The sequence below is a fragment of the Pagrus pagrus genome (genome assembly GCF_965226575.1).
Source record: "Pagrus pagrus genome assembly, chromosome: 4".
Taxonomy (NCBI): domain Eukaryota; kingdom Metazoa; phylum Chordata; class Actinopteri; order Spariformes; family Sparidae; genus Pagrus; species Pagrus pagrus.
In genome coordinates, this window is record NC_140188.1 from 20,627,690 (window position 1) to 20,651,887 (window position 24,198).

General features: G+C 40.0%; 1 protein-coding gene across 3 annotated transcripts; it reads right to left on the reverse strand.

The window, feature by feature from the left end:
• Positions 1 to 1,739: 1,739 nt before the first annotated feature.
• scn2b (sodium channel, voltage-gated, type II, beta) lies at positions 1,740 to 22,600 on the reverse strand (the record flags this gene model as incomplete). 3 transcript variants are annotated; one of them, XR_014622412.1, is made up of 6 exons in its annotated part: positions 22,316 to 22,600; positions 13,179 to 13,339; positions 11,390 to 11,606; positions 10,129 to 10,321; positions 8,755 to 8,821; positions 1,740 to 7,636 (listed from the first exon to the last, which is right to left on the reverse strand). XR_014622412.1 is itself a non-coding variant. In XM_084350593.1 (5 exons), exons 1-5 carry the CDS (start codon positions 22,401 to 22,403, stop codon positions 7,606 to 7,608), a joined length of 690 nt encoding a protein of 229 aa, XP_084206719.1. In that variant the 5' UTR covers positions 22,404 to 22,600. The 3 variants fall into 3 exon arrangements, 2 of the variants coding, with proteins under 2 accessions (XP_084206719.1, XP_084206720.1); XM_084350593.1 differs by lacking the exon at positions 8,755 to 8,821; XM_084350594.1 differs by lacking the exons at positions 1,740 to 7,636; positions 8,755 to 8,821 and having other exon boundaries at positions 10,125 to 10,321.
• Positions 22,601 to 24,198: the final 1,598 nt, after the last annotated feature.

Consider the following 24,198-nt stretch of genomic DNA (forward strand, 5'->3'; position numbering starts at 1 on the left):
GGAGGTTTGCTGCCTCTCACTTGGCGTTGTTGTGCAGCCTTATATGGTCTCATAGTTTTGAGTTGGACGTAAGGAGAATAGTTTGAGATTGCTTGATGTTGGCATGTGTACAGTATAGATAAGATTTCACTACAACGACTGCAGGATCCCTTGTTCTCTCTCTGTGTGTGTGTGTGTGTGTGTGGAGTGGAACTGCAACTAGCATGTTTAATGCACCTGTTTGGTCTCATCCATTTCCGTTGCTTCATATATCCGCAAGAAAGTTTCATATGATCTTCAAGTCTGATAGATTATTCTGGATTTAAGTGCATTAAGTGTGTCATACTCCTTTATCGCCAATTTTTGATTGCGCACTTTTTGCTGATTTTGAAAATGAACGTTTAATAGTTACTTCCATAGTTGTTTCTTCAATGTGATTTTAAAAAGGATGGAGAGCCATAAGCGATATTTAAAGGTAGTGTATTGATTTAAAAAAAAAAAATGCTTATTTCTAACTATTTATACAATACAAAACAAATAAAGAAATAGGTGGATAGTGATAGTGTTTTCTCATTCTGTGGCTCAAATCGACAGGCTGCACTGTGGCCTGCTTTACAGCAGCACCTACTGTATATTGTTATAAGTGCGAAAAAAATGCTGTAAACTGTGATAACGATCAATGAAACAATTCTTCGGCCGCGCTCAGACAAAATGCGGACCCCTTCGTTCCAACTGGGCTGACGCAGTGGGGGTGCAAAGGCAGGGGGTGCCAAGGGTTACCTGTTAGCGCAACGTATCGCATCGTCACACGGAACAGTGCTGCACTGGCCAATCAAGTGCTTGCAAGCACAGAGCTGGTAGTTTTCTAACATGAATGCCATGGTCTTACTGTTTACCTCAGCACTGCTGCAATGAAAGTTAAAATCATTGTCACCTCGATAGGATTTTCCAGGAAATAGTGATAAAAACTGCCTTGTATTGTGTTTTTGTGTCTGATAAGCATTCATACTAGGGTTGTTTCCTGAATCCTGTTTGTCTGCAAAGGCTGAAAATACTTACTCTACATTCACAAAGTCACCTCTGGCTGATTCTCAGCGGAGCAGCTCCAGGTTGTCCTCTCTGGTGAGATCAGAGTACAGCTTGGCTTTCTGTCTTTCTGACTAGTTACTGCCCACATACGTACAATACCTGAGATGTGGTGGTGTCAAAGAGAAATAGATGATACTCTATCATACAACATGTAAGTGATATGGCATTCTCAGAAACAAAGGCCAGGTTGATGTATCAGAGGACGGTTTGTTAAACCAAATGAAACATTGTGGGAGGTAAAAATATGTGGGGGTTATAATAGATTGAGGCGGCACAGTGATGCATGAAGACTTCAAATCCACCAGTCAGTTGGTTCCCTGCTGGGGACTTTAGGTGTGGAGATTGCATGTCTCCCCATGACTTGGTTCGGTTTCCCCTATGCTCTGTGTGTTTCCTCGTTTCGTGATTAGATGATGTGAGGACTCTAAATTGTCCTCGGGTGTAGATGTTATCTATAGACTGGTGGTATACCAACCCAGTATCATGACTTTGTCAAATATTGAGTAAATGTAATCAATAGGATTTATGTATATGGCCACAAGATTTTTATCAACCAAACCTCCCCTTATATTTGGGGATAATTTGACATCGGCTATACAGCCCCAGGCAAACTTGAACAGCATAAGCCGCTATGGACAACAGTGTATGGATAAAAAAGGTACAAAAAACAGTGAAGTTTTCCTAAATCATCTTTATTTAAAATACATAATGTAATGACAGCTGCTCGTTCAGATGCAGCACAGTGCAAGCATTAGTTTGGTGTTCACTAACATTTAAAGTGACACAAGAGCAACTATTCAGGGCAAACTCATAGCCAGAGGTTGGTAAACAGTGATGCACAATGATAAATCTGTCTAGTAAATGATACAGCACTAATGTTTGTTCACTTGTTTTTGATTGAGAAATTAGTATTTACAATGTACAGTAATGTACGTAACTTCATATTGCCAACAAAACCTTCCTGGAAATAACTGCATTAAATTTGCCCCAAATGTTAACCTGCCATCACCTTATGGGTCAAGACCCTGAAACTTAAACATGCATGACCAGACACACACATACACACACGCACACACACAGCCGCGTACCAGGAAAGGTGACAGGGTCAGGGGCTCTCACAACCAAACAACTCTACAGTTATGAGCATTTCACCAACTATTTAGAGATATTGATAAATCACCATTTCATTGTTGTTCTTCACGGCATGATTGGTGTTAAATGGTCATATACACTTTATCGATCATCACAGAGCAACACATAATTGTGAATATATTATTGTGATGCCAAATAAAACGTAAATTAGAACATCATCAACAATAGAAAAATAATAATAGGCCTAAACATAGACCTGTACACAGTTTTTCTTTTTTTTTTTAAACCAGGACTGGCCAGACCTCCAAATTTGGAAGCACTACCACACTCCCACAACTGGATGACACAGCCAACCAGCTTGAGGCATTACAGTCATCAGGCCTGTTGTGACAACATACTTAATACATCATAGGACAATCAGAGATAAACAAAGCTCACATGCTGTAACATGTAAAATTGACATTAAATATAGATAATCTTATCGAGAGAATATTTTCATTTTTTAGGGCGCTCCAACCAAATAAATCATCAAATAAATACACAATACATTTCCCATTCAACCATTACATCACCATGCCATGTTTGAACAACGTCACATTTCAATATACCATCTTAATTAATAAAGTGAGCTTTATACATTTTCCTTATTTCCCTCATATCCACATGCTCAGCTGTGAGTATATTAGAATTTGTATAAATGTGTTAATGTGCAAAACAATATCTACAGTTTTAATCACCGCTTTGAGGTCAAGGCGTTACTTTGGAGACCAAGCTAGGCTGTCAGTTTCAAAACTCTTTTTAATATATTAAATCTGCTTTAAAATACACACTGAACTTGTTTGTATTACGGTGCAATCGCTCAACGGGTTTCTATTAAAATCTCTATAAAACAGGTTTCCAGTTGGAGTTGGAGTAAAAAAACTGTGGATTTTAAGAGTCTGTATGGAAGCTTTTCTTTCCATTATAAGAAATATTGGAAGTTGAATTGTTTCTTGATATTTCACAGGAGGCAGATGAAACTTGTGAAAGTGCAACCAAATATGTCTGACAATATAAATCACATATCCAAGCAAAATATACGTATAAAAATGAAATCAAAATAAATTCCAGATATAGGGACATTTCATAAATGGCACCACCTGAGTACTACATAGAGTGAAAGCTTAAACATGCTCACATTTTTGTGGTTTTCTGTGAAAACTTAACAGAGGTTTCTTATTTCATTATATATTTTTTTCTTTTTTATATGCACTCTTTGACATGCATTCATGGCAGTATAGTACACCGACATGCTACAGTCGCAAAAATAATAAATTCTACCTGTTTTGGCGAGTAATGCCAATTCGTACAATGGCATGGTGAGACGCTAACAAACAAAGAGATTGTCAGGAGGCTCTTCTCTGTCGGTCATGTACTGTACAAGCATATTATATTTTCATTTGGATCATTTGGTGTTATTTCGAGCCTGCCCTCCTCAGGAAAACAACCATATAGGTTGACAATTCAAGCAGGTCATCATGACCAATATTTACTTTTGTGATAAGGCGTTAATTCAGGAGACTGCTGTTTGTGCCCAGTGTGAAACGAGAAGTCAACCCAAACCGTGATGTTTATTTCTTAACCTAACCACATATTTTTCTTGAGTAACCCTAACCAAGTAGTTATTTTGCACAACCTTTACCAAGAACTTTTCTTGGCAAAACCTAACAAATAAGTGAGTGTACGAGGCTGCAATGGCCATGTGGCCATTTTGTTTTGGGAACGGTGATTTATGTCATTTTGGGAGATCTACTCAGTTGTTTAGGTATATGGATAGGTAGGTTATTTCCTGTACTATTGACTCCAAATGAAATTCAACTTTCTGTGTGTGATGGATCATGGTAAGGGTTACTATTTAACTGTGGTTCTGTATAGTCTTTTGTTTGGGCAATCATGTTAACTAGGATGATCAAGTACATAAATTTGGATTTAAATTGAGGAACCTCTTCTACAGCCTGGTTGTCTACCGGCAAAAATAGCTTCACAAACACATATCTTGACATTAAAAGAGAACTGGTAACAAAAGGTAAGATGGTGTATTGTAAGATGGAGCCTCCCGGATCTGATAAACTGTCACTAATTTCTCGTCTCACGATGTGGTCCAGGATTCATAGAAAAGGGTGTAATTATAAAACAACAGGACAGGAAACAGTAGAATCCAGGTTGATGCCGCTCTGCCTGATACAGTGACCCCCAGGGTGCAGGAGTGAGTGCATGTATGTGTCTCTCATAACTCAATGAAGATATGTAGAGTTGACTTCACAATTTATTATGCATAGAAATACATCTATAGATATATATATGTTTCATGTTTGTAACATGATTGATGTTTACAACCTTTCAACCCTGTTATACCATGTTTATTACTGACCTATTGCCACGTGTGTGTGACCCTGGTCATTTTTATACAGTGTTTGGTATTCAGTTGCAGAGAGTGCCACAATTTTAAATATTGACACCTCAACCAAACAACATTTATTCATTCTTCAATAAGAAATCAGAGTTGAAATATGTTTAAGATAGGGCAAGAACAGTTGCACCGATTATACTGGACCTCAGCTAGGCCATATGGAACATACTGAAGTCAGCTTTTACCTTTTTTATGAAAGAAGACTCCCCACCTGCAACCTCATCAGATGCTCAAGGTATAACAGATACTTTCCAGAAAGGGATGGCAGGTTAACAAAGGGGATGCATTTTGGTCATTTTGCTCGCAAAGGGGATGGCGTCCCCCCTAAAATTGCCTACTGGTTATGGTTCTTAACTATTTCAAACAATTCCCCCTAACCAACACTCAGCTGTTGAATGATCTGGCATTGTGAATGTTTTAGGTCTTCCTAGACTCCATTTGACCTATGTTTGTTCCCTGTCGCATCAGTAGTTTACTTTTATTGTGTTGTTTTGTCTTGTGGTTTGTCAGATTAGTTGACAAATGTTTGTGTATACATTGCCGTGGTTTTCTGAACGTTCACTCTCAGTCCCCGAAAGCATTCCTGTTCTATCCCGCTTCACCGGACTAGAAAATCAGATTTAAAGACTAGAAACAGACTACAAAATCATTGGACAAGTAAAAGTAGTTCATGTTATTACTTTAATTAATGCCATATTAATATTCGCCTTTCCCTACACCATGAATATTAATGTTATTATATTGTATTAACGGTTGGCATCAACATGAGTTATGTGATTGTGGTTGCAATGTGAGTTTTTCACTTTAAATCTGTCTTTAATATGTTTTTGAGTTTGACAAAAATGTTGTTTTGTAGTCAGTTCTCGTCACTCTAACAACAGACTCGTTATCCAGTGCTGGAACAATTTTAACCCTATGAATACAATAACAGACAGACTGAACTCTGTACCTGCTACTAGAACTACTGTGTTCAGGCACACTCATGGGGATGGACGGTATAACCAGTAATGACATACAGTAGAAATATAAACATTTGGCTATGCTGTTTGTATTCATATATAATTCATTTGAACTGTAAATTCTTATAAAGTGGTCCGAAAGGATCCGGTGCAGGTGTTTATTTAGACATTGTCACTGACGGGCCAATAAAAACATCAGCGTACTGCATCCTGTTAGACACATATATGCACAGGCACACACACACGTTAATATCGCTAACAGAGGAATATATATTACAGCGGACCTTAAAAATGTCCCCTGTTGGCTTTCAAGTCCACTGTTGGTGGAAGTGTTACGACGATGAAGTCCACTGATAGATACATTTACAAGTGCACACACATTTACATGTACAAATTGTTTATGTTAATATAAAGCAGATGAATAAGTAAAGACAGAAGGACCAAAAGGTAAAGAAATTACCGTTAAATCTGCCTTATTCACAGCAGACAGTTTGACGTGTCACATTATTTAAAGTTTCATTTTCAAGATCCTTGTGTTGTTCAGGCTGGGTCACTGTCACGCTGGATCTGTCTGATATCATTTTGTCTTTCATTCATTTACTACTCCCTGTTTAACAGATATGCAGTAGTTTATTCTATTGTTATTCTCCTTATCCATTATCACTGTCTGTTACCACTGACAGAGGCAGCGCTTTAAATATGTGACATAATTTACTGAGATTGTTCATAAAAAGTAGTGTACATGCAAAAATATTGAAATATCACTATTGTCAACACCAAATATTTGAAACTGTTTCAATCTGCATTTTCCACAGTAATGATACTTTGCTTTCTCGCTCTCTCTTGTTTCCGACAGCGAGTTGACACACACCTCTGCAGTGTCTACATAGGTCCGTCTCCTCCTACTCTTTTGATTATGGTCAGAGGTAATTTATCGTAAGTGCTGTTATGCTAAACATACAGTACACAAGCCTTGTTATATTTAGCTGTTATGAAAAATCAAAAACATTATGCCTCCAGTCTGCCTTATATCAATTTTTCCCTGTGGTATCAAACATGGTCATAAATATCAATATATTCATTATTTTATCAAAGTTAAAAATTCCAATCGTGACAACATTACAATGGACACTACGTTTTTTCGTTCCATTGTAGGAGTTTTTGCAGGCACTATAGAGAGCTTACATTTTACACTTAAAGAAAATGGCGGGGGTAATTATAATGCACTATATAGTGAATAGGGAGTTATCATCGACACATATGCTGTCATAATTTACTGGGACGCTTAAAAAAAAACCATAGCCATCATTGATATGATTTGCAGCACCTACTTTTCCTTCTATAATAAGTCAAAATGTCTTCTGTGAAAAAGATGTAAAAAAAAAGGAAACCTCCATGTGTGGGGAATGTTTGAGAATGTTCTCCGGCTCCGACACAAGCAAACATCACTGACAGACATAATTTTGCTGAGTTGCTGAATATTAGTTGTCTGTCTGATGTGGAGGAACATTACACTTGAACTAACTGTGCATCTATGTTAAGACATGGTGCCCATACAGGCAGCTGAGAGACATGGCTCTAAGGCAATGTTGAAAAAATGCTGATCTCACAGTATGTTAAACCCATAACAAGTTGGACTGCGGATGTTGTGAGACAGTGGAGCAAACAACCATCACACACCAGATATACACACAACCTTCTGCTCTGGAGTGTAATGAGCTTTTAACTTCCATCAAGTGTGAATCACTACTGCCAAAACCACTGTTAACTGCATTGATACTTAAAACAATTTATCTGAAGGCATTAAAATCATGATAATGCAAATTTGTTACTGTTCCACATTCAAACTATACTGTGGTATAAATTTTAGGTCATACCGCCCAGCCCTAGCCTCTCGAATAGTTTGCTATGAAAATGACATTCGTTATTATTATGGATTATGAGATTATGACACACACAAAAAATCACACTGGCACACACACACACACATGCAGAAATGATGGAAGATTCAGTGTAGGATGATTCGAGCAGTGGTAACTATAGATCTTCAGGAAGGGGGTGCACATGTCTGGAAGAAAAGAGGGAAAGAGAGACAAACAATAATTTCACCCAAACTTTAAATACACTTGGTGGATGCCCTTATAAATAAGCCACTCCAGAGGTAAAGTCAGCAGGTAGAGAGATCTGGGGCACAACACACACACACACAGAAATATCTACACTTGCACACACTTATTTTTACCACTTTTGAGGACATGGCACATTCACAGTCCTGTTTTGATGGAGGTAGGATATCAAAGTACGGCTTGGTACGAATTCACAAAAGAATGTATCCCTAACTGCGCTGCCAAGCACATAGTGTGCATCTCAGTGCTCAGGTGCTATTTGCATGTATTTAAATGAGGTAATATGCATACATTTGGTGCAAAATTAGCCCCTTTCTATGCAAATGAACCTCTTTGCAAAAAAGCCCAATTCACAAACACCTGCGCTAATAGCTACACGCAGTTAGAGTGAAAATTATGAGCATCTTCAGAGAGTTGGTGGTAAGTGAAGCACATTTAAAGGGGGTCACAGTGGGGTCTAATTGCTAAGACTTTTGACATTTATCATTGTTGTTTGTGCATGTGGTAGTAAAGTAATTGTTCACTCCGAGGAAGTCTCTCCTGATTGAAATTAAGGTTATTGTAAGCTCAATCAGGAAGACCATCCTCATGTTATTCATTCACTCCAGTTCCCCATCTCTTCCTCTTCTCCTTCCTCATATCAGCTGATTAGGGGTGTGTACTCTTTTGCAACAATCTCTATTAGCCAATCTTATCTTCCCTGTCCTCCTTTCTGTTGCTGTAAGTCGCCATTTTAGCATGTGTTTCATACTTTGCCACATGTACAATTGCAATCAGATGCAAAACAAGGACAAATTGAACACAGCGCCAAAACTTTTTGGGCACGTTTGCACTGTATTGTCATTAGCGCAATATCTGTTGTGAATCAGACCTTGAGTCGGGGCAGATAGTGGTTGCTAAAATCCTGACAGTGTGGTTTTGCTTTAGCTGGTACTGTGATATTTATCGTAGCTGTATTTCACAATTTTCTCCACACTGAGTCAAGTCAAGCTCTACAGCAGATGTGCCGTTCATGACAGACAACAACAGCCCAGATTGGTTGACGAGAGCATGTATTTACCAGAAGAGGTGTTGGGGTAAGGGCTCCACAGACCGCTGGTTCAATCAAATGCCCCAGCTATGGTTGTCTATAAATATAAGAGAAGAGATGCTCTTTCAGTAAATTGAGGTTTGAGGTTAGTAATCCAGTTATAGGAGAGAAGTGCCTTGAGCCGAAGACACAGTTACAGTATGTCTGTGTGGTTTTTCTTAGTGCATTATGTTGAACAGACACTGTTGTGTATAGCAGGACTTAGATAGATAAAACCTAAGCTATGACAATATATGACATTAAGCCCCATAATTTGTGGTCTGGGCTGCAGAATTTAGGTTTTGATGACTGAATAATGTGTAAGTATAAGTTTAATAAAGGGTCACAAAAAGTGGACACAACTATAAAACTCTTAATTCAATGACATATGTCATTTCCTGGTGTATACCCCTTGTTGTTATGTTGCTGTAATACTGGCATATGCCATTTAAAATGACATGTCACTGCATTTCTTACTGCCACAGTCTGCCACTGTTGGCTATTGGTTTGCTGCTTCTGTATAAGATGTAAACATAGTCTCTGCACATGATACATGATTATGGTAGCAATATCCAGTGTGCTGATATCAATTTTTATGTGCAATGTACTTCTGTCCATTATCTAGTATTTATTGTGTTCGGATGAGCGTGCTTTTGTAAACATTAGGCTGCTGCTGTATGCCACATGAAAATGACATGTCACTCCTGTTCCAATGATAGGCGACACTTTCCACCAGTGAGTCTAGTGAAAAACTCATAGCGTATGCCATGACATACTTGAAGATAACCATGTCTTCTGGGCTACTGTGCCACACTTGTGTGATAGCAGCTAAGGTAGCAGGGCAACTATTAGCTCTATACAGCTAGCATAGCAACATCAAAACTGTTATTTCTTTGCATTCTACTGATAATTTCAGTTGATTTTTAAATGGTTTCAACTAAAATCCTACATACTGGACCTTTAAACTGATTTACTTGTATTACCAACTTAGTAGCGTTGGTGGACAGCATGTTACAGCAAGTAACTACTGTGTTAGATGTGCAAATGCTATACTGTTTATTGTTCTTCCTTTTAATTATTGGTAATGCAAATTTTAAAGTATAAGTTATGACGACAGCAGCGTGGCGTTTCGAGTAGCATCTGCCAGACATGACAGTAAAAAAGCATTGGTCTGCTTATTAGAGAAACACAGTGACAATACATCACAATCAACAGTGGAATATGCCAGTGTATATCTGTATATGTTGGAGGGAAGTGGTTTAACTAAAAGGACTAAAACAAGAGTGGCATTCCATTCGCTCCATGCTGATCTTGGTGCTACTCACTCTACTTGAGCATTTAGAGTGTTATGGTGAGATTTCTTACTTGGTTCCCTCCTCTGCAACACCTTCAGCATCCAGTTTTCCCTCCTCCTCCATCTTCTCCTCTGAAATCAGTTCCTGTTTCCGGTGGCGGCGGAGACATTTCACTACTACCATGGACAGGATAAGCAGAGCTAATGCCCCGCCCACTGATGCCCCAATTGCAACCGCAATGGTTGAATCTCGCGGAGGGGGAACTGAGGAGAGGGAAAGGGTTAAACAAGTTGTAGATAAAGGATAGGATGGCGACCAGTGCATTGCTGGCTAAAAGCCCTACTGGGCTGATTAAACAGAGTGCAAAGCAAGAAAGTGCTGCTGAGTTAGCCTGTGTCATGCATGTGTGTGCGAAAGAGATGCTGAGCGACACAGTTCAACCTCTTGTTGGTCATTAATAAATAAAAAGCTGACTCATCACTACTTGGTCTTCATGCTCCAGGAAACACAGAAAATGGCTCACACAGTATGTTATATATGATTATTGCATGGCATTTGTTCTTTCAGCACAGTGGCTGAGAGAGCTCAGATCACTGCGAGACACAAGGAAATGATGGTAACTTTTACACCAATTTGACAACACATGCAGTACATCATATTTAGAAGAAAAAATATGAATAATTTCAGATTCTCAGGTCATTCTCAGGTTGTTACAGTGTTTTAAATCTGTATTTTGGTCAAAATATGGGAGTGCATTTAGTCCATCCACTTCTAGCTTGTATCTGCCTATGCGATTATCTGCAACAGCGTAAACTGAGCAGAGCTACAAACGGAGTGTTTTTAGCCATATTTTGACACTATTATTAAAATAATTCATGAGCCTCAACTGCTACTGCCTTGACAGAAGAAAATGCCTGCTCAATCTGTGTGGTCACCTATACGTGCCTGATGTAGACCAACAATGGAGAACTGGACACTGCATGTTAGTATTCGAAAATGAATCGTTGGCTCAAAATGTGCATTTTGCAGACACTTTGAACACTGAAATAATGAATAAGATTAGTGAAGAAGTGAAGAATGCTATTTTCATGCTCTTGCAGCTCTAAGTAATATTTCTAACAGCAAGCTCTACCCACGAGTCGACAGACAGAATGTTTTTTTTAGTAGCACTCTCCCTTAAAAATGCATATCCCAATTCTGATTTAGCACGGAGTAGCACTTGTAAGTTCGGGTGCTGGGGTTGAATTTGAAGGTCTGAGGCATGCCACTGTGAACTGTAACAAAATCAGTTACAATTTATAAAATTACAGAAGGCAGGGTTAGTATCTTACGTTCGGTAACAACATTGAGCTGTATGACACCGTGTCCCTGGATGCGGTCTGGGGGGTTTCTCACATAGCAGTTGTAAAACCCCTCGTCCTCCACCTGTACATCTGATAGGGTGATTGACAGGTCGTTCTTGTCAAGGTTCCCAACAAACGTGACCCTTTCTCCAAACCGATCAGAACGCAGAGGCACCATTCCCTTTTTCCTAGTGAAAATCATAAACTATGGAGAGAGAGGGAGAGAGAGAGAGAGAGAGTTTAGGCTAAAACAGGCTAGTGTAAAGATGTAGTATGTGTACATTATATAAAGACCAGCAAGTAGCCACGGATGTGCCTGGTTGTGCCTGTGCTATCTAAACCTAAAGCTGGAACACCCGACAAAATCATAAGAAATATGAGTTTGAAGCAAATTAAAATTGTCATTATTCCACACACTATTGAAATAATTAGAAAAATAACAGACGAATAAAGAGATTATGCCCAATCCCAATACACTTCTTCCCCCTATCGCTTAGCCAACCCCTCAGTTTTGAGCGTTCATGTCTCGAGGTAGGGTGTACCGATTCTTGGTCGGGCGAAGTGTCTCCAAAACAGAGGCACACTTCAAACTGATGGTCATTAGAACGTCTGCCGTTTCAAAGTATTACAGTCCTTCTTATTACAACGAGCAGAGAACAATCAACCACTTTGCTGGTGTCTCAGTAGCTAATTAGCTTGCTGTTACTTTGTTATTGCTGATTTGTGCATGACAGTCCCACATTTTCATGTATTTGCAATGTTGCATCTCCCCTTTGATAGCATATGATGCCGAAAGTTAAGTTTAATAAAGTCCAGCAGTGAAGTTGGTGCACTTGGTACCGCTCCTCTAATATCAGTGTAGACTGGCTGGGTAGGAGCACGGGTTGCTAATGTTAGCCTATAAAGCACAGCTAATGTTAGTGGCTGGCAGCGAAGCATTGCTCTTTTGTATTTGATGGCTTGGTTGATTGCATGAAATTGTAAACAAATTGCAAGCGTCCATGCTTCTCTGTCTCCATCAGATAAATGGCATGGATCTGTGACAATACTGGGATTGCCACAGTAACACGAGAGAATTCACCACGGTGGAAGACGCCATGTTGGAAATGTCCGGTCATAACATAACTGATGAGGTATGAGGGTCGAAGGGTTGTCCCATTTCATAGGGAGGAGATTTCAGCCACTACCCCTAATAACTCTGTTCTGAAGGGCAAAGGGGCACTTGAAAACACGGGGTAGGGGTAAAACTTGGAAATGATTGGACTTTGATCACCTGACTGTGGAGGCACCTTGGCGCATGTGCCACCACCTTCAGCCACAGCCCCCGCAGGGTACTGCTGATTCAGGATAGGACAGGATACAACTGTTATGATTCCATTAGCAACAGACAAACATGCAGATGTTTAGTGAGTAGATCATTGCAGTCGCCACAACTCATTGTTTGACATTGCTGCAACATGTCATCGGGGAATTTATTGCAGCATTGAATAAAGACTTAAAGTTGCAGTTTGCCTCCGCCACCGTATTTCTTGAACCTATCACACGTTGCCAAGCAACAGTAAACTAAACCTGTATCCTGCTATCGAAGCAATGTATAAAACTTGGGCAAAACAGTAGGCAAACACTCTAGATAATGTTTTCATGAGATCTTTAAATAAAGAGAATAAAAAATGTTAGATTTGATCTTTTTGCTTTGGTTGTTGCACAACTTTTATGCCACAGGCCCACCTAAATTAATATTTATGGCTACGCTACTGATAAAGATGAGCCATATTACCATCTCTTCTGTATCGTTAGGTGTTACATGGTAGGTCCAGTTCATGGCAAACTTGGTAGTATCCATCTTATAGCAGGAAGTAAATATGCAGCCGATTTTGACCGTTGTCCCGTTCAGTGCATTAATGGAATTGGCCACGGCCACATCCATGCTCGAACAACCTGTAATTAAAAACAACACCGGTGTTAATAATGCTTGTACCAACAACATCTTATTACATATAAATACATACTTAAGGAAGGTAAATCTACAGAATTCATTGTGCAAACTTTGGTTAAGGTAGATAATAAATGTTTCTGTTGACAATTGGTCTTTTTCTGGAAATATATACATGCTCACAGTAAATCTGGTGTAAGTTGTAGCTTTTTGCCTCTAGTCAAAGTCATCAAGCTATTGGTGTCCATTTATTGTCAATTTACAACACAGGGTTGCACAATGTAATATAATGTGTAGCCCCCTCACGCTACGCACACATAAACACAAATATTTCATTTAAGACAGGATAAGATAAAAATCTAAATAAAATAATATATAACAATATATACAATTACTATAAGCACCCTTACATGTTCGATATAAGGGTAAAGTTTCATGTAATTTATTTATAGTAGAGTGTGGAGGATGAGCGGAGGAGGCCCAGACCCCTGAGGAAAGAGGCTCTGTTGTCTGGTGGTACGTCAGTGAATACTATACAATACTATCGCTTCCTGAACAAATCGCTCAGTTGATCGAAAGAAGTTTATTGCCAATTAATCAATGAATTATTTAAGATTTTTTTTCCAAGCAAAAATGCGAAACAGCTGCTGGTTCCAGCTTCTTAGATGTAAGGATTGGCTTTCTTTTTGGGTTTTTTCGGACCGTTGGTTGGACAAAAGAAGTGATTTGAAGATGCAACATTGGGCTCTGGGATACTGTGATGAGCATTTTTCACAATTAGACATTTTATATCACTATTTTTATATCACTGATGATCGATTGTTTAAAGGGCTCCACGTTCAACCAAACACACTGCTGATTAAATGTAGAATTGCAATAGAACAGTGGGACAACTAAAAAATCCAAATAGTCAGCAGTTTCAACTTCCATGTATGTATAGTGAGGATGTGGGTTTCCATGTAACTGCTGACTCTTGTTCTGCACTCCATCTGGAGAGTGCTGCCTCACAGGCTGACAGTCATTTGATGTGAATTCCTCAAGTCACAGAACAGATTTTCATGTGGGCAAGTCCCACAAAGTGATTGTAGATCAAGCAATATGCCTGCTACATACTTATCAACTCCGGTGAAGTCTGTTCAAAACATAGACAGCGCTCAGAAAGTGTCTTTGTCAAATCAGCATAAGCTTGTGTATCATAGATGGCTTTGCAGTGGCTTTGTCTAGAGAAGAAAAAAAAACAGGCTTCCAAACAAGTTTTCACAACAGCTCCACTATTTATGTTGAGAGATTAATCATTAATTCAGTTTTCCATTGCTGCTGGAAATGGTGATGTGGAAAGACAAGAAATTTAGCTTAAAAATCGTTATTTGTGATATTGACGTTAGGGCGATCAATTTTCCCGCTAATGGGAAATTGGAATTATTATTTACTATTCCAATAATTACACTGTAGCTGAACTATAGCGGTTCAAAGATTGTGTCGCCCACTGTTGTCATTTATGTGTCACTTGTACAAATTATGTATGGTGGATCTCTTTATACTGTGTCTGATGTAATATAGCAGACTGGTGGTGGACAAATTACTAAGGGATGGTGACTTTTGGCATTATGGTCTGCCATTAACAAATTTGACCGCATGGAAACAGTAGAATTAAACTGAATTAGTCAATGTTGCTTATGTATTGTGGACATCTGACATTTTAATGCATGTTTGTCTTCATTGGAGGAATGGGTTTACGCTATTTTGTGAGGTGCATTCTGAGTAATCACAATCACTGCAGTTTATACGTTGTCAGGAGCGATGGCCAGTTGGCAGGAGAGCGTGCTCTTCAACTAAACACTGAAAGAGAACCAAACACCCTTTTTCGCATATTATGATCATGAGCTCACTCGGACAGTGGTAGCTAAAACTATGTTGGACGGATGCTCAGAGTGCCACTTTAACAGGCATGTAACACTCTAAAGCGAAAGATGAAAGCATTTAACTGCATATGATGTGTCTTGAAATGAAATTAAAGAATCATTTAGTTTCCTCAAGTTTCCTCCTCCCCTATAACATTATGTCTCAGCATGGGCTTCCACTCCCCAGACAGAATCTGTGCCTCTCTCTCAGTGTGTGTGTGTGTGTGTGTGTGTGTGTGTGTGATGGGACTCTGCACCATTCTCTCCTCTGCAGTCGGGTGTTTCTGGCTCCCTTCCCACTGCTGCTGCACCACTCCACAGGCCTGCCTCTCTGCAGCACACACACACACACCCACACACACCCATGCACTTTCTACATCTCCTCCCATCGTCCATATGTATAATTTACTCACACTCGCACACACACACACACACAGACTCACACAATTTTCCATGCACGCAGCTCACCACAGTCAGGTGTCTTGTGATGCTGCGTAGCACCTGCTTCTTGCTCTCTCTCTCCCAAAAACATACGCACACACACACACAAACACACACGCATACACGCTCTCCCACAAGGCGTGCATTGTCAGCAGTGATCTTAGCATGCTAGCTGTGCTACGTCAATGTCATCACCTCGTTCTGACCTGTACACACAGCTAGCACTGGCACTCTCAAGTAGAAGCCGCCGTTACACACATAAGCCCTGTCTACACGTATGTGCCTTTGCTACTACAAACCCCACACAGATCTATACAGTGCGAGGAACGGTTTGATCCAGGCGCCTGCTGACTCAGCAGTCCTGTGGATAGTCAGATACAGAGGCAGATGCAGAGACTGAGAGAGAGACAGACTTGCTAACAGATGAAATACTGCAGTGAAGCAGCCTCGTGCGACTCCTCCCTCGCTCTGCCCCTCCCTCGTTCCTCTCGCATCCTTGTCCACCTCTCTCGCCTCCTCTCACGCCTCCTCCTGCTACAGACCCCCTATGCTACCCTTCAGTTTGTGTGTTTCTCCCCGTCTTTACTTTCCGGTGCTCAGTGCGTTTCTCTCTCTTCACTCCCCTCTATTTCCTGCCATTGTTCCCGACTCTCACAAGGTCAATGCAGAAAAAAAGGTAAAACGTAGGTAGGCCCGTTACATCATCGTTTCCCGAGCCCTCCCCACACCTCTTATCCAACAGTGTGCAACCACCTTTTCAGTAGGCTTTTGAATCCCTCGTGAAAATGTATTATGTATCTATTAAATGTTTTAATTTAACAGAGGGGCTTTTCTTTCTGCCTGCTTCATTATTAGCTATAACATAGTATACGATGTACAAATGTTGTTTTTCATTTAACAGGTAAGATTGTTCCTGAAACTACAATCATCCAGGATGGTTTAAAAATATTAAACATAACAGTGAATTATTTTTGTTTTACAGTAGCCAGGCCCAAAATCTCTCCCTCTCAGATCTCAATCCAATTAGGCATCAGTGGGATGGCATGGACAACGCTTTTCAGAGCAGGAAACCACTGAAGACCAACTTGACAAATCCACAGACAACATCCTCTGAAGGTCTCTTCTGAAAGTGATTTAAAGCTGCTTTAAGGGCACAAAAGCACTGCGGCTGAGTATTTAGAGGATGTTCCAAAAATAAAATCACACTTAAGCCTCTATTTTCATGACAATCATTTACAAAGACTGAGTGTATCACTGCTCACTTGTTTTAGTGTTGAGGATGGGTATAGGAGGTGCTGGTCCTGAGTCGTTTGATGCAGTAAATCCTGGTCTCGAGTGTGCAGACACTACAGGGTTATCAAATGAGCACCCTCCTTCTTGTTTTTCAAGGAGCCAACTATGCTTAGAGAGCTTAGCAACACTATCAGGTGTCTCTCCGATTGTTGCCCAGGTTGAGACTTTTTGTCTTCAGCTAAAGCAAGTGGCCCCTGGTTTCGACAGCTTTTCTGCCTTTGAGCCAGAATTCACCACAAAGCTTCTTCAATGCTCTTAAACTGGGAGTGCTTGTAAATTATTTATTCATCCCCAGGGCAACATTGGATTAATTGATTGATTGTTGATTGCACTGTATTTGAATGAACTGAGAGTTCACTGTTGGCATTTTATGCGAATTAATGAGTGGGAATCAAATGAAATAGAAAATAAATCCAAATAAGTAATCCATTGGTATCAGCATCATTTTAAAGGGGCTCTGTGGACCTTCTGTGTTGTGTTTCAAGCTGGTGGTTAGTTTATGTTTGCGGAGTCCCTTTCTAAGCTATTGTTAGCTTCTGTTGCTCTTTGTTAGCTGAGCGGACAGAGGCACTGAGATGAGGCACTCAAGAACGTTCATAAGATCATATCCTTTGGACTGTCAGATCCACCCCGAATCCTTCACAAAGAAATCCACAGTCCAGCAGCATTCAACAACTAAAACAAACCATCCACGGGCTTGTATAGGCAACTGAGAGATGGAGATGGTCTCATTTTTCACGTCAATATACAATCCTCTTACATATGGCCAAGAAAAAAGTAATTAATACATGTGCTACAAAAACTGACAGAGAGCCCCTTCAGCCAGCACGGCGCAGTTTAAGCTTTATCCTCCTTATACCATGGGGCATTGGTGTAAAGTTGAATACATAGATTCACTAAGCAATTATACTTAGCAAAAAGACTGTTAAATATGCTGTCTTAAAGTCTGATATTGTTTAGTTTTGATTTGGTTGTGTTCTGTACGGCTGGGTTTTTAACTCTGCTGCCTCCTGCTTTGGAGAAAGTCACACTGCATTCTGCACACTGCAGCAGTCTAGGTGCCGAAACGGGGGACTAGTCATCAGTCAGCACAGCTCACAACAAAAATATGACATCTGTCAGTAATTTCTGGAGGAGTCGGAGGAATCCTGTGGGCTGGAGAAGCTCTCTCCGATTATGTCATGACTGGACCGGCACAGCCATCAGTCTCAGGACCACAGAGAGCAATAAGCAAAACGGTATATCTGTGTGAGCCTGCAGCATCTTTGTGTGATATGTGACTTTAATTTCAGTGTTATCTAGCACTACTACATGTGGAAGACGAAAGGAAAAAACTGCACAGACCCCCGTCTGGATTATCCACCTTATTTCCCTGCAGTGTTGTAGACACAATAACTGCACAAGCGCACAGTCTTTTATGATGACTGGTTAACACAACATGGAAAATATTGACCGGATTGAGTAATAGTTGAAAGGTACTCTTCATTCGGTGTCCTCCTCTCCCCTCCACTCTCTCACTGTTATGCATTATTGACAGTCGTGTCTACTTATAGTAGAGTCAGAGAGTCTGGCTGCTTTAAGATACATCACATTTTGACTCTGAAAGAGCACTCAGCAGATATACACACATGCACCCACATAAACACGTGGACGGACATGAAACTCACTTTAAACAGACTTTTGTCATATGGCTTTTTTTTGACTGATAGTATTCTTTGTTATTATGTGAACATTTGATCTTTTTCATACAAGTGTTTGCTTTCACTATATGTTTTTTATTGTAAAGCAAGTTTTTATTGTAAATATATATAATTATGTACACAAAACATTTAGTTTTGGGTGGTGTTAGTGTAACAAATTAGCAGAGTAAACAAACTGGATAGTAGCACTTAATTACAGTTTAGCATAACAATGTTTTACCTCAGTTAAATATCAGTTCAAACAAATTTAATTGTGCTTACAGCTTCTAGTGTCCATATTATTTAATCTTAAAAATAAGGAAACGTCAGCAGCTGTCCTCATCTTCAAATGATTCACCATAGCAGGCTAATTGATCTTGTCCTACAAAGATGCCAAACATTACATTCTACATTCTTTACATTCTTAAACTGCAGGACTTCACAGAAAGTAAAAAGCAAAAATAAAATGAAATATAAAATAATCACAGTTCAATACAGAAATTCTGAAGAAAAGTATGAAGTTAAGGTCAATTAAAGGTTTATTGCCAAATAATATATAATATTTATTTATTTATTTACAGTTGAAGAGGATGTAAAATTGTCGAAGAGGATGTAAAATTGTCTGTAACTTCTCACTGCTATCAACTAAAAAGGTTTGCTACCTTGTCTATATTTGAAAATGCTTGGTGGACTGTCAGGTTGCGAAATCTTGACATTTTCTTTTTTTAAAATCTTTTTGAATCATATGCATGTCACTTACTGTAGTATTTAACTGTAGGCTAGGAATAATTCACTTTGATATCAAACATTTTTCCAAGGATAAAATACACTGACGGACTGACATACGGAAAAAATCATAAAATGATTCTGAGCTGTATATGCTAATAAGTTACTCATAACCAAAACAACTGTAGGTCTCCTAATTGCAAACAACATTCTGAGACAGCATGAGAAGTCTTTCTATTTCCTGTGGTTTTTAAAAAGGATGTCCTGTTTACTACGCAGGCACTTCCATCAACTAAACCACAGCAGAAGAAGCTCCCCAACCCCTTTTTGGGAAATATCTCCCTGCTGACTGAATCACAGGCCTGTTGTTTGGAGCAGTTTGCTTTCGGGAGGTTTGAATTTTGTTTCGTTTTTTACACAGAAGACAAAATACGTTGCTATCGCTATCACAATTTTAACTGTGGTGCCATGTAAGAGCTGCACTTTGGCCTGTTGGAAGTACATGCATTTTATTTTTTAGTGTTGTGCTGCCCTCTAGTGCCTCTCTGCAGGAAATGCAACTGTAGGCCTGCTGAGGACAGTTAAAACACTGATGGGCAGAAAGAATACTGATGGGAACCTTTCAGAAGTCTGCAGACGTCTATAAGAATAGTATTGACTTGCTGCTAAACCGCAGATGGTGCATCCACACACTGTCAATGTCATTGTGGCTGAATCATTACAGAGCTGCATTACTGAATGCTTTCCCAGCTGCATTAATGCCCAGCAAGGAGGCAGGAAGGTGGCAATGTGTGGTAGACATGCTTGATGCACTGTCTTTACTGACCTTACTTATTTTTCGGCGCGGCGCCAGATATGATGCTCAGCGCATGAAGCATACAGACATCTTACATTCTTAAAAACCTAATTCATTGTGGATATATATTAATACATTTCAAATTAATGTAGCTCACTGTTGGCTGATGGGTTCAAATATTTGAGAATGTTACAAGATTGTGTTTTTGCTTCATGGAGTAGCTCAAAGTGCAACTTATACTTTTTTTAGAAATTGTATTAATGTGTGTATTAATCTTTTTTTTCTTTAGCACAGGCTACATCCTTTTGAAAAGAGAACAAAACAAAGCCTCTCCATGCAACAAGCTCCCCCGGCAACAGTAAACTTTTGGGTATCTATTTTCACTTGGCATAGGTGAATAAGCAAAGGCTGCTGACACCATCTAAAAATACGCCTGTGCGAGTCCCCCTATGTAATTTCCAAACCACTGTACTGCAACTTTTGATAGTTCAAGAAGACAGAGGAACAGTTTGAAGACTCAACTCCATCGTCCTCTTGGCTCTCAGCATTTCTTAGTTCTCTCGCTCAAATTAAAATTACGTTTCACAGTGCCAACTGAAAAAAGCAGCCACTTTTTCAACCCATTTATTTTACTTTGAGAAAACACTCTCCAGTGATTCACTCATCAAACTGATATACCAGTGGTTTAAACACTGATCACTCCACGCGGGATGACCCAGCCTCAAGTCCCGCATCCTGCTTGGGTCGATAAACCTTAGCTTGGGTGCAAAGGCTCAGTGGAGCGGGACGGGAACCAAGAGAATATACATGGCCCCCAATTTATACAATGATAGCCTACCAATACTCTCATTGATTTATACTTGTAAATGGCTCCAGGATGCAACTATTTTGGACACACGTGCAACGAAACATTTTCATTTGTGGCACCAGTGTGCCTGAAATTTAGCAGTTATTTTGTCTATTTTTTTTGTATATTGAGGTTATCACCATTTCTTGTTGCATGTGTGATTTAAATCAAGAAAAACCTGTGATTTCACTTTCATTTCTGTTCCTTCATCTGCATAATGTGATGAGATATTAAGCTTAATTATGAATTAATCATGTTCATTTAGGCGCACTAGGGCAACCAGTAGGCACCAAGTAGGCAAACATAGATAGAGTCATGGCCACTTATTGATCCCCCCTACTTGGAATTAAACAAAGAAGATTTCACTTTTGCTGAGATCGCACTTTGCACTTAACCATAACTGGCTTTTACTGTACTGCAAATACAGTGAGCAGCAGGCAGTGAGTGATTTATACAAGATGATACAACTCACCACAACACTGTTTCATAATGCAGGATGCTTTTGTGTATAGCTCCCCTGTGGGAGAGCACGGCTCTTAAGCCTATTTGATCACTTGTTGTGATGTAATGATGCTGTGGGTTTGACCAGATGTGGGTCATCTGGTGGATATCTTGTTTGATTAATCATCATGAACCAATCGCTGTGGGATTACGTTCGCATCTGCGCCCCTCTATCATGCAATCATGCCCATAAAGACTCACCTGTGACACCATATGTAGGTTTATATGTCTGCTACTGAATACAAGGCCTGTAAATATTAACAGCACATTGTTAGCACCTTATTACAGGCCTGTTTCTGCCCATCACTCAGTCACTGCACACGATCATTTAGTCTGCACACTAAGCCAGTGTTTATTTTTACATGGTGCATCATAATCCCGTTTAAAGGCTGTGATACACCCCGCCACTAATTTAGCTGTCAACAGAGGCTAAATAGAGACGTATGGAGGGAATATGAGTCCTCGCAGAGCCACCACAACTGATCAGAAATCAGTTGAGCCGAGAGCCACAATAATCTGCTTTGATGGACTGATGTGTCAACCTGGGGAAAATGCTGGAAGAACAGTTAATCGACATTATCTCACATTACACCTATTACCCCCTACACACACACACACACACACACACACCCTCTCTCTCTCTCTGTGACACACACAGCCACGTATGATGGGGAGAAAGGCCTGGAAATGAGCAGTGTGTGGGAGTTATCATCCCATCGAGCTGTTGATCATCGTATCAATGAATAAAAGCATGGATCGGTTTGGCCTGTTTTGTATTTTTGTTGTTGTTTTCTTACCGGGGAGCGCGAGCAGCAGCAGCGGCAGCGCCGCGCTCAGCAGCTGAACGCCAGCAGACCTCCTGTTCTCCTGCGCGCCGGAAGACATCTTCTCTCCTCCTTATGTGTGTGTTATTAAAAAAAAAAAACAACAACAACACGTTTTTGTCGCTGGGAAATTTACGTGGCATAAACGAGAGTGAGCAGCAAGTGTGCGCGTGGCGCGTGCGTTAAAATGCTGAACAAAACAAAAAAAACTGTAGGTTTTTGTTTCAGAGGCAGGACATGGCTGGCAGTGGCTGTAGCCTATTGGAGGTTGATCTCATGGTTGACGGCTCGTTGGCGGCGGAGGAGGGCGGGCGCGATAGGAGGTACACGCAAATAAAATGGAGGATGTTTTCCTCACACTTACAGTATATTTATAAAGGAATGCTTGTGGATGACTTGAGGTCAGTGATGCAGAGCAGTAAATAAAAAATACATAATTGATGAGCGGAGGAACATAAATGCTGTGGTTTGTTTTTTTGTTTGGCGTTTTTTTTGTGGTTTTTTCAAACGGGGTACGAAGCGGACAACCTATCTACTTCTGACTATATTTATACAGTAGGCCTATATCATCTCAAACCTACCTTGGCATTCTATACTGATATTTCTTCATCATCAAGCAAAGATCAATCATCTGAAGCAATTCCGTGAACCTGGAGAGCAGAGGTTTGTTCCATCATCAACCACGACATTGACCTTTTTTGACCCCTGAGATGACCTACTTGTAAAAGCCCAAAAGCCCCCAAACCATATCCTGTGCAGGCAAAACTACTGAAAAGCCTTTTTACGATAATGACTGATGGAAGCAATTTTAAATTTGGGGCTCTTGCAAAGTTAGCCCGCATTTTCGAGAGGGGCATGGGGGCTAAATTTGTTGTTTGACTCCATTAACGACTAATCCAATGAGAATCAAACCTCCACTTTCCACAGTCACAGAATTGCTGAGGACTGACCCAACGAGACACCGATGCAGTACACATCGACAAATATATTGCCTTAGCTGGCTGATTTATCAGTCTAGCTCAATGTGCCATAGCCAGCACAGTCAACAAATCTCAACCAAACTGAACACCATGAAATTTTGGAGTGATGTGTTAGACACCATCATCAAAGCACCAAATGAGGGAATACATTTTGGATAAATGGCCTCAAATCATCTACTATTCCTCCAGACACTTGTAGAGTAAATGAAAAAGAGCATAGGAGCTGTTTTGGATACTTATGGCGGCCCAGCTAAGACACTTCATGATGATTTTTCCTTTAATTTGTCAAATAATGTGTCTATAGTCCTACACAAAAAAAAGTTTGGACGCTGTGGTTGTTCTCAGTCATCAAATTCAGACAAAACAATTGGTTGGCTGGCTTGACGGCTGCCAAAAAACTGATAGTACAACGCTGGCTAACCCCTCACAAACTGTACGCTAGGAAATGGTTGGCATACTTTCAGGATGTGGTCATGTTAGAGCTATCTACAGCACGGGTGAACAAAGCCAGAAGTTCTACACTGGACTCATGGATATGTTAAAAATGTTTGCACTGTCTGACCTTGTCATGTGAAACTATAATTTCAATAAAACAGTTCACAAAAAAAGACAAAAAAAAAAGAAAAAGGTTTATCAGTTTGATGATCAAGTTTTACGCAGCATCCAGACTTTTTTTCTGAATGGAAGTCGACCCGTGAATCAAGATGGCAGCCAGTATTACTTCAGGTGGTGGCAACAGCTATTTGTGTTTTTTTATCGATAGACAAAACCAAGTTCATCTGTATGTTAGTAAACGTGCACAACATCAGAAAGTAATTTCTCTGAAAAGTCACAAGGAAGAAGAGGCTCCACTGAAAAAAAAAAACAGGCTGGCGT